This window comes from Telmatherina bonti (assembly GCF_933228915.1).
Source record: "Telmatherina bonti genome assembly, chromosome: 8".
In the NCBI taxonomy this organism is placed as follows: domain Eukaryota; kingdom Metazoa; phylum Chordata; class Actinopteri; order Atheriniformes; family Telmatherinidae; genus Telmatherina; species Telmatherina bonti.
Genome location: NC_136626.1, coordinates 14202880 through 14220304, shown reverse-complemented (window position 1 = coordinate 14220304; position 17425 = coordinate 14202880). Strand labels below are relative to the sequence as shown.

The 17425-nt window shown below is 39.2% G+C and overlaps 1 protein-coding gene across 1 annotated transcript in view; it reads right to left on the bottom strand.

Moving 5' to 3' along the window:
* Positions 1-17425, bottom strand: part of sgip1a (SH3GL interacting endocytic adaptor 1a) — a 57789-nt gene that overhangs the window by 31208 nt on the left and 9156 nt on the right. Inside the window, exon 2 of the mRNA XM_079244931.1 lies at positions 28-91. Coding sequence (XP_079101057.1) covers positions 28-91 — 64 coding nt within the window. The remainder of the gene's footprint in view (positions 1-27; positions 92-17425) is intronic.

Genomic DNA, 17425 nt, shown 5'->3' with positions numbered 1-17425 from the left:
ACTTAGCAAAGCAAGGAGAGGACTTACGTAGAGTCATTGTCCTTCTCTTTCTTCCGTATCCCGAAGGCCTTCCTTGTACGTTTTTTCAATCCTGAGAAGACAGAGGAGGGCAAAAACATGACTAAAAGGTGACATCTGTGAGCAGCTTAAAGACTACGTGGGGTTAGCTGTCTGGTGTCTATGATCCTGGGGATTAAAGGCATTGTTTTCATGCATTATTCAGTCATTGCATGTATTATTAAGACACAAACTGGCTGTCAAAGCTGTATTACGAGTTCATGGTCCGTGCACATGGAACGATCATGAAGGAAATATTTGCAAGTTGCGAAATAAGCACTGTGAACCAGAGAACAATTCAACAAGGTCAAGTGATGAGTTTAGATAGGTTAAACCTACTGTCAGTCAAGCAAAGTTAAATGTATAACACTACGCACAGCAAAGGGATTAAAATGTCTGTCTATAAAGAGACAAGAAATTTTTCCCATATTTACAAAATAAATGACATGAACATCCTATTTGTGTAGCAACTGTAGAAAATCAGTAAAAACAAACTTTGACAAAGATGTACATATGAAGTTATGTCATTTTCTTGTGACAGCATTTGGCTCTGTTGTGCAATCAGGATCTACTATGTTCAAATTATTTTGCAAGTCAAAAACAACGACTCCAGCAAACTACAGCATAAGAACTATACTAATTGGATAACATCACATAACATAAACAAAACACAGAACTCAACTCATAACTGAGTTTTTAACCTAACCCATCTTTATGCCTGCAGCTTATCAATTACAACAAACAGTCACACTGACCCATCAAACACCCCACCTCTCACATACCAATGATGAAAGCCCAGTTGTCCCCCTCCATTTCTTCGCTGTTAATTCCTTTCTTCTCATTCTCCCTCGTCTTTGTCTGGCTGCAAACTCATCACACAATCTCATGACCAACCTCTCCCTTCCTCATACCACATGCAGATACACACTGAGTCTCAAATCAGGAACTTGATGCTACCTCTTGCTAACAAACACGCACACACCCACACAGATAAGGTATCCTGTCCTTGATCTGTGTCTGGTATTCTACACCAGAGCCTCCACTTGTGAATTAATGACAAATGTGACTGCTACACCCAATTAAAAAAAACAGTAAAAAAGAAGAAAACATTTTTGTTAGAACAAACAAATAAAAAACTTAAAGAATGGCTTTGAGCAAAACAGGAAATAAAAAAACAAAAGACAAAAAAGAAGCTCTCTCACTGATCCCGCTAACTTATTCATCATCTTACTAAAGCCAAAGGTCAGAGGCACCAGTAAACATCCCACCACAGAGGAGAATGATTAATGTACAAACAGAATGGTGGCATTCGTGAGCTCTTTGATCGCCTTCATCGACATGAACCAGAAGAAATAAATGCCCCTGCAGGGCTCTGAAGAGTACATGTGACATTCCCCTAGTGAAGAGTGTGATGTATATTTATGGCCATGAACTGATCAGGTGTTGTAAAAGCAGTACATTTTCACAAAATGAAAGTCATTTGTCAGAAGTTGGAGGACAATACAAATATGTGAAATGTGGTGTATCCACCTAAATCAGCATACACAATCATGGTAAATATCTGTTTATTTGCCTTTCAGTTGGTTCTTTTCATTATTTTGTCTAGTAACATATTACACAGTCTGAAAATTTGACCACTGATTGACGTCAGCATGGTAATAAATACCTAAAACTATTGTTTAAAGTATCATCTTAGATGGCAGGAGTTTTGGAAGACCAGTTCTGACACCATCATGCTGTTGGATCCTGATTCCAGAAGCATATTTATAATGTTTGCTATTCCTTTGCTCATTCTGACAGCTTCATCTTTGCAAAGCCAGTTTATAAGATCTCTGATTACACCGGTTTATCATAATTTTCTGAGTCTTCTCTCCTTAAAAACTGCAGCAATTTGTCATTTATATAAGGAAAAAGTTAAGGTCTTTAATAAATGCCATCCTATAATTTTCTGTCCTTTTTTAGCTTCTTCTCTTATTCTTTTTCTTTTTTCCCTCTTGGATTCTTTTTCCTTTTACTGTAAATCCCCTTTTCGTCCAAGTAAAAGCTGACAGATTTACAGCCATGCTAATGAAACAGCAGGGTGTGTGTTTCTTTGAATGTGTCAGTCTGCAGATGGTGGCTCTACACTACTCCACGCAAGACTGTTATTTTGCTAAATAAAAACAAGTAAACTGGCCGATATATTTCTAAAGTAAGGTGAACAATTTCTCATGTTTAGAGAAAAAACCAGGAGCTTTGACTGCAACGATGTGAACTTGGAAGAATGCATGCATGCAAATTGAAGGGGTTAATTGACAGAAGGGCAAGGATGTGATGTACACGGTTTAATGCGCTGATGACTTCCGCTCAGGAGGATGCTAGCTCAAGTGCTAACATAATTAGCAGTCTATTCTCAAGACACAGTAATGTAATTCTAGGACAAGCCAAAACACTTGAAGCAAAACAGGAAAGAAGACTGCCAAACCTAAAACAAACAAACAAAATAAAGATGAGATCTGAAGAACAGTAGTAAGCTGATCTGAGTTGCTCACTCAGTTACTGCTCAGGAAATACAATACTTCTTTCTTTTGTAGCATCATGAATGTGATACTCAGTTGACATCTTTAAGGAACTAATGTTTAGTTGGTCTAAATTAATAAATCAGGATTAAGGCTAAACTTGGAGAAACAGTAACTTAAAAAAACAGTCCCATGATGTCAACACAAGCGAACAGAAGAAACATTTCCCGAAAAAGCGACAAGTGTGTTATTATGGCTCTTTGAGGTCAGGAAGTGATTTTCACAAACAAGAATACTCTCAAAGTACTGTAATTATTGTCATTGTCTCATTATGACATTAAGGGTTTTACTAGCTTTAACTAGACAGAGTTATACCTAGAAGAGGGAAACTCCTGTAAAACTGACATGAAAAGTACTTTAAATGTAACGTCTATTAACATCCAAGTCAAGTAATGTTTGGTCACATTAAAAACACATGTGAAACCTTCAGAGTAGCTTCATACATCTGTATAAGGTCCATGGCAGATTCTTTTTTCATTAAAGGTGACTTGGTGTTTTACAGAATTCTCTGTGAAAACATCTGTTTTCAAATTATGCACAACAAAAACAGAGATTTGTAAAGTAAAATGAAGTTATTTAGATCCTGCTTTTTTGCTTTTTCAACTTTAGTAATAACCAAGAAACTGAAAGAAAAACAGGTAAATCTCAAACAGATTGAGTTTGTTTTATACTTTTCGTGCGATTTCCTGTGGATTTAATTACATGTCTCCCTCTGCCAGAGGTAATTGATGAATTAGAGGCAATTGCCACACAGAGTTAAAAAAAAACTTAAAAACACATATATCCCATTAAATCCAATAGGAAAGTGTATCCAAACTTTTGACTGGTAGTGTAGGTCCACACAGGCCTTTGCTAACAACCACAGTATATGCACACTGCATTGCTCTGCTTCTGAACAGGAAGAGCGAGAGGCTGTTTAACAAGCTGCTCCAAAGGGGGAAGAGATGAAGAGACTATCAGCCAACCGAGCAGCAAAACACACACAGAGCTAACACTGCCAGCTACAGAGGAGCAGACCAGGCAGGCCACTTCAATTTCTGAATGGGAAACCTGTGCTGCTGTGCATAGCAAGCAGAAGGGATAATAAAGAACCACTGAGAGTTAAAAGCAGAAGTGTTAGCAGAGAAATTATGTCTCTGGCTCTTGAATACCAATATGCCAATGAGGACATTAAATAAATCCCTTAAGCTGTGCCTTTGTTTGTCTACCTGTTTTTATGTTATTCTCAGCTACAGCAGTTGAAAAAAACATGTTAAAGTTTACATGTCTGTGTGATACGCATGTCAGAACACACTCAGGTGGGAGAACGGCATGTCAGAGTAAAAGTGCACAGATGATGTGTGGTGGTGTTGCGGATCCTGAGTCGAGCTGTTGAGCATGCTCAAGAAAATATATGAGGATCCACTGACAGGCAGGCAGGGCAACAGACTAGGAGACAAGTAATTAGTGGTACAGGAAGAAGGCTGGCAGGCACATAAAGAAAAGAGAAAAACAAACCCAAAAGGAGCGAGCAATAAGACAGGAAGGCAGACTGACTGGATTCAGTAAATATGTTTAAAAGGCTTCTTCATTGGGAATGATTCCTGGCCTTGAGAGGCAGAACGAGGAGCAGAGTTGGAAAAGTGAGGGAGGATGCTGTCCAAGATAAGGTAGATGCAATACAATGCTGCATACATGCCATGGAACAGCATGGCACCACTTTTATATCAAGATGTGCAATATTATCAATCAGGCCTGCACTTTATTTTACATCTCTCTTTTTTTTTTTTTAGACTTTATCAAATCTAAATATTTAGAAGTGCATGCAATGATGCATTATCAATATGAGCACTAGCAAATTTGAACTAGAATCAGAATTGTTTAGAGCTTGTAAATAAATGCGGTTGTGCACATAAAAGTACATAAAGTTACATCTTTACTTAAACATCCCCTTCTTCTACCAGCTCCAACATTTACTCCATCTAAAGATTGAATCTACTCTATTTGCATTGTTTCTTCCCAGAGGATGGCTATTCTGACTGGGGGTTACTATAGAAATGCCCCCTTGTCTCTTTATGCGATACCAACCTAAAACTATGGGTAAATAGAAGGTATAAAAACCTCTGGAAATCACTAAATTCTCCACAGCTTCAACGTGTATTACAACTACACACAGATAGTGTGTTTCAGTTAGAGCGTCAGTGTCAACGTGTGGCAGAGAAAAGGCAAAGAGGTGGTGTGTCGGTTTGAATTTCAGTCTGTGGATGCTAAAATTAGGTCTGGACTTTACTGTCCAGGTGGCTGCACTATGAGCTGTCAAGTGTAACACTGACAGCAACAATGTACATCCAGTACATGTACAAATACATGTTTGCACTGCACACACATTAGAAACTGGGTGGTGGATAAATTCTTTCTTCTTGAGACAAAATTTGAGTAAAAATGAGAGGAAGGGGGGGGGGAAAAAAAAAAAAAAAAAAAAAAAAGTGTTTCATCAAGTGACGCCACCTCTAAAAGAAAGTGGGTCAGAGCCAGCAACCATATATTAGCGTGATGGCAGTTGGTGCAGAGATGAACAAAAGATTTTTAGAGAGTGTAAGGATAGTGGGGATGCATCCATCTGTGCAAGTGTTGGGTTTCTACTCAAAGTCAAGTATTTAAATCTAGTTGGATTTATTTTTCTGTTACGGAAGGGATGTGTATATAAATTATATAAACAAAGTTTAAAAAAAAAATAAAAAAATAGTTTGAACATGTAGAAATGAAACAATGAGATCTGAAAATGGGGCATGTGAGTCATTTTCAACAAAAGAGATGCATGAAGATTCATTTAATACAACAATAATTAAAGAGGCTGTTTGGAAACTGAAGAACACTTTTTGTGAAAAAAAAAAAAAAAAAGAGGATGTTTTGCCATTCATTACCCATCTGTGTCCATTAATGCGTCCTTTTCCATCCATTGTTCACCCTCTTCCATCTCTATAAACAACCAGCACTCACGGTTCTCATCCCCAGGCTCCAAATAGCAACTTACCAAGGACTGTGTGGCAAATGACCCTGCTGCAGAGCCAGCAAAGTAGCTTTTAACATGGATTTTCTTCAGAAAGACACAGGGGAAAGATGTATTTCAAACCCGTCTGTCCAGACTTTCATAGATCAGAGAGGCAGATATGGGAATCAAGTGGCCTCTACACCCCTTACTGTTGTTTAAAGTACTCCTACTGATGTCTCACATTGTACAGCTGAGATTTCTGCTACGCCCATATAGAGCAAATATATGATTAATCATGAAACTGTATCTTTGATGTATATCTGTTCATTTGCTAAGATATGCAATCACAGACATGCAGTGCAAGTTTAAGTGTATCTCTCAAAAGCATGACAAATTAAATCAGCAGGGATCCCTTTAAGCTCTTCAAAAAAAAAAACAAAAAAAACCAAAAACAGTTTTGCCATTTAGGACAGGTTTGTTTTTTTTTTTGTTTTTTGTTTTTAAATGAATGTACTGCAGTTTGACTGGAATAACAGTCCGTAGCTCCAAAGGAAAAAATAGCTAAATCTTTGAGGTGACCAGTTGTGTATGTAGCAGACAGTGATGTTTTTACACGCTCCTTCAACTGTCTTATTGCAAAAATGAGTACACTAACATCACAGTTGTCAAAGCCCCCTAAGCCTCAGAATTTCCCCTAAAAGATGAGTCCCAGTTATTTCAGTCATGTCCTTTTATCAAAACATGGCATCACAGCTGTCAGCGAGGTGAAAAACCACTGCGTCAAATCCCCACATTTTCTTTTTACATTAATCTAACAGTACCCAGAGATGTCATGTGTGGCCACCTAGCTGAACTGAATGACACTGGCATGAGAGGGATGAAATAGCAAGGCTAGACAACTATTCCATTTCAATTTTTAAATGCAAGCTTCATTTCATCACTGCCGTTACCTGGAACATTGACTTTTGTGGGAAATTCACCATCGGTCTGGCTAGAGCAGAAACACTTTTGTAAAGGCCAATGTCAGATAAGGGCATCAGTCGCGTTTGGATATGTTTTTATGAATCTATATTCACAGAGCATGTTGGTCTCTATCAACAGCATGCTGTGTGCTCCATAAATGGACCGACTGTTTGGGATTTTTCTAGATTCCTACCTGGCGAGCATAAATTTTAAAGCTTACCCTGCATAACAACATTATGAGGTGGCAAAATGGGTAAAAGAAAAAAACAAAACAAAAACATATACTTTCATTTATAAACATGCCTTTACCAAACAAAAAAAGAAGCCTAAACATTCACTTGTTACCAGCATATTGCAGGAATCAGCTGCTTGTTGGCTGCAACTTGAAAATCTGCCTTATCAAAATAATTAGAAAGGAAAAATTGTTCAAGCCTCCAATTGGACATTAAGAGCAACATCAGCTTGTATAATACTACTTAGTTTTCAAGGGTTAAAGCTGCTTGGGTGATTTGTCTACTGGCAAGATGACAGAAATATAGACTTCAACAGTTAAATAGATTTGTCAGCCTGCAGGGATGAGAATAAGTTCACCTTTGGCTCAGACACTTCCTGTCCTTGATGATTGCATTAACGTACAGAAATCCTTTATCCAGAGATATGATGTAAAATACCTGTTACTAAGATAAACTGTCATATTATGTAACATCTATAAGAATATTATAGCATATACTAAACCAGTGGGCTTCCATTCAGAATTTACTTTGGGGAACTGGGGAACATGTCTGAAATGACTGAAAGAACACCAACCCAGCAAAATATTACTCCAAATATGATCTGCCAAATTTTGATTTGTGAATAGAATTTTTGTATAATGACTGCATACATTATGTTTTTGCTGAGAATTGGCAAAACACAAAAAGGTAAAACTTATACAATAACCAGGGCTGCAAGAATTAATTTAATTTATGAGATTGGCAGTCTAGCTCCAGCTGTGACCAAAAGGTCTGTTGAATTTCAAGTACACAGGAAATTCTATTTAAATGCCTCTCTCTATGCAGTAGGTCATTTCGTGTTATTTTCCTCCCTATCGTTATCAGAACCTACAGATCAAAATGATGAGCTCTCTGTGCTCCAGTCCGCCTCATTTCTAATCACATGCTGATCTTGTCTTGTGGAATGCAGTTTATGAGAGCAAGTAATCCAATGTAATCTGTATTCAAGGGATACAACAGCTAGATGCAGAAGGGAAAAAGGATGCAAAATGCTGACAGTCAAACAATCAATAATAAATAATAGGAAATAGCCAGGTTTATAAAAACATTCAAGCCGCAATACGTTGGGCACAAAGAATCAAAAATCATCCTCATATATTTTTATTCCCATGCATGACTTGTCTGATGGAGCACTTCATGTGGTGTTACATAACAACTAATAGCAATCTATTTCTGCAAACTGACACAAATACTAAACAAAAAAATATTGAATCTTAATCCCTAATCCATATCAGGAGGTAAACACTTCTAACCTTCAGTAAAAAGAAACAAAACAAAAAAAAACCATCATGCAACTTTATGAGTAATTCTTTTAACAATAAAACCAAAACAAACACTTAACCTGATGGGTAGAATTGCTCTTTCATGTCAGGCTAAATTACACAAGTACAAGTGTTTTTGACTTCATGAAAGATCAACGATGTGACTGAGTGTGAGTGTGGATGCTTGTTTGTCTCTGTGTTGGCCCTGTGATGGACTGGCGACCTGTCCAGTGTATACCCTGCATCTCACCCAATGATTGCTGGGATCGGCTCCAGCTTGCTAGCAACACTTAAAGCTGGGGTAGGTAATCTTCCTCAGAGACTTTTTTTTTTTTTTTTTTTTTTTTTTTTTTTACTCTGGGTAAAGTGGTTGCTCATCCTGATAGTAGTCTATACATTTTGTAATCATGAACAATAAGAAATATAGTTAGACCCCTAAGTTTACTGTGAATCTGTACAAACTCCAGACCAATCCAAACATTCGGACCGAAATGGAGCTGACTATTTCTTATATTTCGTAAGCTTCTTCTCCTTGCTCCCTTCCTCCCCTTCTCGCAGCGCATACCTGATAGCCACTCCCTGCTTATAAATAGCGTGTTAAGATGGAAATACAAAGTTGTGAAGCAGAAACTCAAAAGGCAAACACGGCTGAGACCTTGTATTAATAAGCATCTCTCTGAGTAGAGAAGAAGAGGGAAGTATAGCACAATAAAACCTATTTGTTTTAAGACTGTTCGGCTGTTCTCGTTATTTTTGTATTTTAAAACATAAAGAATTGCTTTGATTCCCAGAGAGTAAAAAAAAAAAAAAAAAGTGCTTTTTCTTTTTGTTTTCATTATTAATTTAAAATGCTGCAACTTCAAGTAGCTGACTGATTTATAAAAGAAGACGTGGGTGCAGATTGAGGAGTGAATCACTGATGAGAGGACGTATGATTTTTAAACCATGAGATGTGGTTGAACTCATTGTTCTTGGAGGAAGGATGGATGGTCTGTGGTGAGAAAGCATTTGACAAACACACACAAACACCCTCACACCTACACACCACACAAACACAAACCCACATTTGACATGAGTCAATGATGAATCAGTCTGGCCGTTTTCCAGAACAGACTGGTCATTAACGGTTCACAAAAATAACTGCAAATATGTGGACGCTGCTGCTTGAAGACGTTCACATACAAGAGTGGTGCAGGGTTTTTTTTTTCCCTTTTTACTTGTTTAGTTTTTATCCATTTATATCATTACATGTTATACTAGAAAAAGTAAAGATTTTTCTGTGATGGATGATTTAAAGGCGCAAAGGAAAATTAAAATGAAATAAGTGTCACAGTCTTGGGGTGGGGGTTTTGCAGTTTTTTCATCTGAACTTTAGTCTCCCAGTTCATTTTGCAGTTCCTCCCTTCTGTATTCTGCTCTGGTTGCTTTTTCCTGTTCATTAGTTCACCTGGATTCATTTAGCTCAGTGACTCCACCTGTGTGATGGAAAATGTAATGATGGGTACAAGAGATTTTATGCTCTTTTGTATTACTTATAAAAAAAATGCAGTAGGATTTGCTGAAGGATTACTGTGTTGGCATCATCAGCTGCAACATCTCATCCTCACTTGACAGTTTTTGGAATATATTCATCAATCATAATGAAAACAGAAGTTTACATGTTATTTTTTTTTTATCTTAGATACTTTGACAGGAAGCTATTAAAAGGGGATGTCAGATCATAAATTGAGTCCATATTCTACGGTAAGTACATAGCACGACATGCTACTTGCTTCTACACTTTATGACACAGAGTTAAACAATCCACAGGACAGCTTTATTTTTAAGCTCTAACTGAGGTGTGTGTGTGTGTGTGTGTGTGTGTGTGTGTGCGCGCGTGTGTGTGTTCGTTCTTATTCTGAGAATAACCAGATCTGCCTATCCAATTTGCTGTATGCATACCCTTGTAATGCCCAATCCCAGTCTTCTGTTGGCCAATGAAACAAAAACCTAAGAGGTAAAAGACTAATTTAAGCCACACTACATTACTTTAGCCATTTTCCCAGTGTACCCCCCCAAATCGCTGGCTAATTCAGCATCTATCTTGCATCCTACCTGACCTGTTAGCTCTCCCCAGCCAGCAATAGATGATCTTATTATAACTCTTGTTTTGTCTCTTTCTCTTGCTTCATCTTCATGCGTTTCTTTGCTGAACCATCAACAGTGCACACTTGAAAACAGCCAGTTTATATCTGTTTTCTAGCATGTGAAGCAAAACTCTGCTGCAGCGTCACACAGTGTCACGGATGAAAATGTCGTGCAGTGCAGTTACTCAGCTTTGGAAAGCTACTGGGCAGCAGCAGAAATGCACATCAAACAAGTCCGGACAGAGGAGTTTTAAGGTCATGTAATCACGTAATGTGTCTTTAAAGCCCGTAAAACTGAAATGGGGTTGGAGCAAGAACACAGCCATGGAAAGATTATTAATAAATTATGAAAATGCTATAAAAGCCATGCTTTTTTCCCCCTTGCTGTGTTTCATGTGTGCATGTAAAACTAGAAGTATAATTAACACACTTCTTAATCTACCAAAATTCCTGTTTAGATGGAAAAATCTGTTCCAAGTATCAGCACTGCTTTAGTCTTCATGTTACTGAATGAGCAGTTGGCGAGGTGGAGTGTTCAGCAGACTAGTTGTATCATCTGTTTTTGGCAAGATGTATGTTAACTGTGGAATTTATATGTGATATACAAATTCTCAAATGAAAGTCTGAATATAAGTAACTTTGTTACGGGCATTTTATGTTGATGCTTAATAAACAAATGATTATGAAAAATAAATCAATTTTAAAAATGAAGCTGCACAGCTAAACATACATACAGCACCAGTGTTATTAGAGATACTAAATGTTATAAAACAAGAACTGTAAATAAAGAAACGAGTTGTTTTTTTGGGGAGATATTGCTGTTTTAAAAGGTTGAATGTGAATCAAAAAGATATTTACTGTAAAAATGTTGTTAAAAATTGTCACTGGAGGAAGGAACACAGGCAATTTGTTGCACTCCCCTTGGATTTAAACATGCTTTGGAGTACAAAGAATTTATGAAACAGACCAGCATCTCAATACTGTAGAGGAAAATGGAGTTAGAACTGAAATGAATATATTCTGTTTTCTTCTCTTTTTTTCTATGAATGGATATAGCTGTTTTTTATTCACCATATTTCTTAAGTTGATCAACCAGAGATGACTGCAATTCATCAAGGAAACAGTGTAAACAGAGATTTTGTAGCAATATGTTGTGTAACAAGAAAAATAAGTAAAATAATTATAAGTATAACTCCCAAGCTAAATAGTCAAGAAACAGGCTCTTTAACTCTGTAAACAACAACAAGAACTCTTGATTATAGACTATTTAAAATATGAAAAAATGCAATACTGGGAACAGGACAGGCACACAAAGGACAGCTCAAAAGTCCCCAGAAAATAAGAAGTTTTTAGATAATTAGTAAGCAGAACTTCATACACGATACTGTTCATAGAATTTGTGTGTGTGTGGTCCCATCCAGATACGGCTTGAGTCTGTGTCTATGTATCAGTAGCTCAGATGCAGCCTGGAAATGCCCTCTTTCCATGTGTGAAGAGAGGAAAAAATAAAATTGCTTTGCTGGAAGAAAAAAAAAAGTGTTATGAGCATGAGGGCACAAGGGTGGGTATGGAGTAGTGGGGGTATGTAGAAAAGTAATCATAAAACTGACATGTGTCAACTACACACCTTACATTTCCAGTGTGATGAATGAGATTAGCAGCATATTTTCTTCCACTGTTTTTCCCTCTCATTGACACAGTATCCTAAAAAGCTGGCCCAAATTCCTGTGGATTACATTTGCCTTATTTCCTCCCAACAATTTAATCTCAGTTCATTGTGGTAAAGGCAGGCCGCAGACCAGATTATAGGTTTGGCAACATTATGGCTGCAAAATAAATGCCTGATCTGACCGTCTATAGTTTATTAAAAAGATGGCTTATTTGAAAAATCATTATTTTTTTCTGAGTCCTCAGAAGACTCTGACATTTGTGACCAAAATGAGAGGAGAAGGAGCAAAAGGGAGAGTGACAAAAGGTGCAAGGGAAATGGTATGAGAGACCAGCAAAACCAAGATGAACCACAAGATCTGGAACCACTTAGAGGAAACACACCATCAATTCAAGTGTCACTCTCACGCCCAGCAGTCCTGTGTTCTGGAAAAGCTTACATAACTCCTAAATCACCAGGGTTACAAATACACACTGTGTCCAACTGCCCCAACTATGCATGTAAATATCTAAGGATCTAAAAAATATAATTTGATGGTATTTACAGAAGGGAATGTGGGTCATCCTGCTGACTCAGTCGGGTTGTTCAGTTCCACCACAAGCAACTTAAAAAATGTTGCTTTATATTATGACGCAAAGTGCTTCATTTCCCCCATCATTCTTCTACCATTTTTTTTACAAAAGGAATTATAAAAAGAAAAGACAAAAAAGAAAATAAATTATGAATAGAAAGTCTTATGTTTTCTTTTCATGATCCTTAATAAAAATAAATTTAAAAATAATTAAGATAAAAATAAAAGCTCATTGAGAATAAAAAAAACAAACAAACAAACAAAAAAAAACTAAGAACTTTATGTTCTGGGCTTCCTTTGTTTCAACATATTTTGTGTGCACTGGATGCACATGTTGTGTAAGCCACACACACACACACACACACACACACACACACACACACACACACACACACACACACACAGACGTTGCTTGTAGGGACTCCATGTTACGCAACTAGCTGGTACTTCTAAAACAACAGAAGGGGCCACTGCAGGAGACTCCTGCTACATCAGCCACAATGTAAACTACATTTTACTGCAGATGTTTTGTAAAGAATTTTCAGGTCAATAAAATGGAATGTAAATACAGCTAAAACTACACGTATGTGTCAGTAGAATTTTGTACACTGTAAAAGCAACTGTAGTACAACTATGAGTATATTGGCTTAGTCGTGTACAAAATAAGTACATGCATAAGTGTTCAAATATTGTCAATGAAAATGACCAAATCAGACAACTTCGAAAAATGACAGATTCTGTGGATGTTCTAAGGCCTTGTGAGTCTAATCCAGATTCATAAAGAATGGTGCTGGAAGTGATTCAGAAGAAAGTGGTTAGCATGAGGGGAAAATGAAAGGGAGTAACTTCCTTTTCCTCCACCCTCCCATTTAATTTGACCAAATTAGACAAAAGCCACAGAGCGGGGTAGGTCTAGTATTTGTGAAGGAACACAAAATGGCCACATAAGAACCACAGTCACTGCCACACAAATAAATCTGTGGAAAAATGTTAAAAGTCGTCAGGACTGATAAGTGAGGCGTAGCAATGAACCCAAATGAATGCAAATAATTTCAAACTCAGCAGACTTCTGTATTTTTAACATTATCTTAGAATGAGCTACAATAAAAAAAATAAAAAAAATAAAAAATAAAAAAAAGGTGAATATTTATTGTGTTATTAGTCCAGACAGTTTATATGTTGAACAGAATCGGTGATAGAGGGCAGCCTTGGCGGAGTCCAACCCTCACCGGAAACGAATCCGACTTACTACCGGCAATGCGGACCAAGCTCTGACACCTGTCGTACAGGGACCGGACAGCCCTTACAAGGGGGTCCGGTACCCCATACTCCCGGAGTACCCCCCACAGAAGCCCCCGGGGGACACGGTCGAATGCCTTCTCCAGGTCCACAAAACACATGTAGACTGGTTGGGCAAACTCCCATGCCCCCCCCAGGACCCCAGAGAGGGTATAGAGCTGGTCCACTGTTCCGCGACCAGGACGAAAACCACACTGCTCCTCCTCAATCCGGGATTCAACTATCCGGCGGACCCTCCTCTCCAGGACCCCTGAATAGACCTTACCAGGGAGGCTGAGGATTCACCGATTCTGTTCATAACTTATATGGACAGAATTTCTAGGCGCAGCCAAGGTCTTGAGGGGATCCGACTTGGTGGCCTCAGGATTGGGTCCCTGCTTTTTGCGGATGACGTGGTCCTGTTGGCTTCATCTGGTCGTGATCTCCAGCTCTTGCTTGAGCGATTCGCGGCCGAGTGTGAAGCGGCTGGGATGAGAATCAGCGCCTCCAAATCTGAGACCATGGTCCTAAGCCGGAATAGGGTGGATTGCCCTCTCCGGGTCGGGAGTGAGGTCCTGCCTCAAGTGGAGGAGTTTAAATATCTCGGGGTCTTGTTCACGAGTGAGGGAAAGATGGAGCGCGAGATCGACAGACGGATCGGTGCGGCGTCTGCAGTAATGCGGGCTCTGCGCCGGTCTGTCGTGGTGAAGAAGGAGCTGAGCCAGAATGCGAAGCTCTCGATTTACCAGTCGATCTACGTTCCTACCCTCACCTATGGTCATGAGCTGTGGGTCGTGACCGAAAGAACGAGATCTCGTATACAGGCGGCTGAAATGGGTTTCCTCCGCAGGGTGGCCGGGCTCACCCTTAGAGATAGGGTGAGGAGCTCGGTCATCCGGGAGGGGCTCAGAGTAGAGCCGCTGCTCCTCCGCATCGAGAGGAACCAGTTGAGGTGGCTCGGGCATCTGGTCAGGATGCCTCCTGGACGCCTCCCTGGTGAGGTGTTCCAGGCACGTCCCTCTGGGAGGAGACCCCGGGGAAGACCCAGGACGCGCTGGAGGGATTATATCTCTCGGCTGGCCTGGGAACGCCTCGGGATCCCCCCCGCAGAGTTGGCAAATGTGGCTGGGGAGAGGGAAGTCTGGGCTTCCCTGCTTAGGCTGCTGCCCCCGCAACCCGACTCCGGATAAGCGGCAGAAGATAGATGGATGGATGGATGGAGTTTATATGTTTATAACCAAAGCAACCTTATATCACCACTAATCTCTTCTTGTCTACTTTTTGTGTCTATTCCTAGCTTTTATTAGGCCATACTTGTCCCTACAAGAACTAAGCAGCATATGTGTGAGAGTTTCTATGCTTAGAGGACGCTTCATGTCTGAAATTAAGGCTGACTGAAGCAGTTTCACTTAACTATCAATGCACCAGACTAAGACAGCACTAAATTAATATTACAGGTCCTGGCCAATTCTTGCTCAATAACATAAAACATTGTGGTCCATAGGGCAGCAAACACAACTGCATCGTGCAAGGTCTTCTATGAGTATTCCCAGGCAGACCATGATAATCTTCAACAGGAAGAATTTACATAACAACAATCAAACTGCAACAGTCATCTGGTTTCTTTGGTTGATGACAGCTTTTAAAAATGAGATTTTTAAACTATAACTATTTCTTTCTGTTATCATTGAGGATTATAGGAAGAGTCTTGGGGTGATTGAGGGGGAGCTGCCACAAGCACACAATTTGTAAAAATGACTGCTATAACAAACAGAAATATTGCAGGTCAGATGTATTATACTAAACTAATGAGTAAAGCTGAAGTACATTATAATGAGCTTTTCCGACAAAGAATATTAAAATCTTATGAAACAGTTCTGAATGATTTTGGTAGATAAAAGAGGAAGGGGGAAGAAAAAAAAGCAAATATCAGAACTTCCGTGTGGTCATATTTAGAAAAACACAGGAAATGAGGAGGCAGAGATAACACTTCTGTCAATAACATGCTGCAGTGTCTTACACTGGGACTGCAGATGACAGGTGCTTTGTGTTTTACTTTCAGTGATGAATTGTTTTCTTTCAGAAGCAGTTCTCTGTGTAGGTCCCAAGTCTCCCTGCCCCTTCCTTTCTCCTCCTTTCTTTTTTGCCCTGCTGATATGGTGAAAATCAATGGGTCCTCTATTCTGTGGTCTGGTCTGATGTCTGCTAATGAAATCTTATCTGCCATGAGTCATCCATCTGATAGCTACTGGAGCAGTGACTGGCAGAAGGACCGCCTCGGACACGTACAACTTTCAGGACTAATTAATAATAGCAAACACAAATATGCAGTGTAGATGCAAAGACTGTGCTCCCAATTCAAAACAAAAACTCAACATTTAGACTGACTCTACATAAAACACAGAAATGGTGGAAAGACTAGACTCAGGATTTCTAAAGCACCTTTTTAGATCTGAGATATCAATACACCAATACCACCTTGTTTCAGATAGTGTTCATGTACCTGTATTTAAATATTTGCATACAAAGTACTGACATAGGCCCTATGATGAACTGTCCAACCTGTCCAGGATGTACCCTGCCTCTCGCCTAATGATTGATGGGATATGCTCCAACCAATCATTGGACTATGCAGTATAGAAAATGAATTGATGAATGAGTACCATTATGTGTACTAAAAAAAATAAAGGAGTGTAGACCAAAGTGTCAGATGAAACAAACTATTGGTTAACTATTGTATTCTATTCTATAGTCATTTATCAGATGCTTTTATCCAAAGCGACTTACATATGAGTGAGAACAACACAAGCACAAAATCAAACAGTACAGGACATCATAGGAAGGTGCTAGTGGACTGCCCAGTTGGACACAGGTGCTACAGGCTTTTTTTTGTTGTTGTTGTTGTTGTTTACTCCCTTTCCACCCTATAATATCACCTATGTTATAATACAAAGAATTAATACCATAATGTTTGTTGCAAAGAACTGGGTTAAGTTCTCCAACTTTCCAACAAATATAGCAATACTAAGTGTTGAAGTGCTCTTTGAAGAGCTGAGTTTTTTGCTTGCTCTTAAAAGTAGACAGGGACTCTGCAGAGCGGACAGAATTTGGGAGATTATTCCAGCATTGTGGCACAACAGGGGAAAAGAGTCTGGCTGGTGATTTAGTCCCACGTATTGGTGGTAACACAAGGCGTCTTTCACTGGCGGAACGTAGCTGTCGAGAGGGAGTGTAGGTCTGGATTAGGAAGTGAAGGTTGACGGGAGCTGTGGTTTTGTAAGCCAGAAGCAAAGCTTTGAATTTGATGTGTGCTGCGACTAGAAGCCAGTGAAGTGCAATTAGCAGCAGAGTGGTGTGAGCTTGTTTGGGTTGGTTGAAAACCAGACATGCACCAGAGTTCTGGATCATCTGCAGAGGTTTAATAGAGCATCCAGACAGACCTGCCAGTAGGGAACTGCAGTAATCGATGCGTGAGATAACTAGAGCCTGAACCAAAAGCTGAGACTGTTCTGTCAGGTGCGGTCTGATTCTCTTGATGTTGTAGAAAGCGAGTATGGACAACCGAGGCAACATGGACCTTAAAGGTCAACTTGTCATCCACCATGACACCAAGAGCAGCAGACGTAGGAACAAGTGTGATAGAGTCAAGCTTCACACTTAATTGCGGATGTAAGGAAAGATTAGATGGGCAGACAATA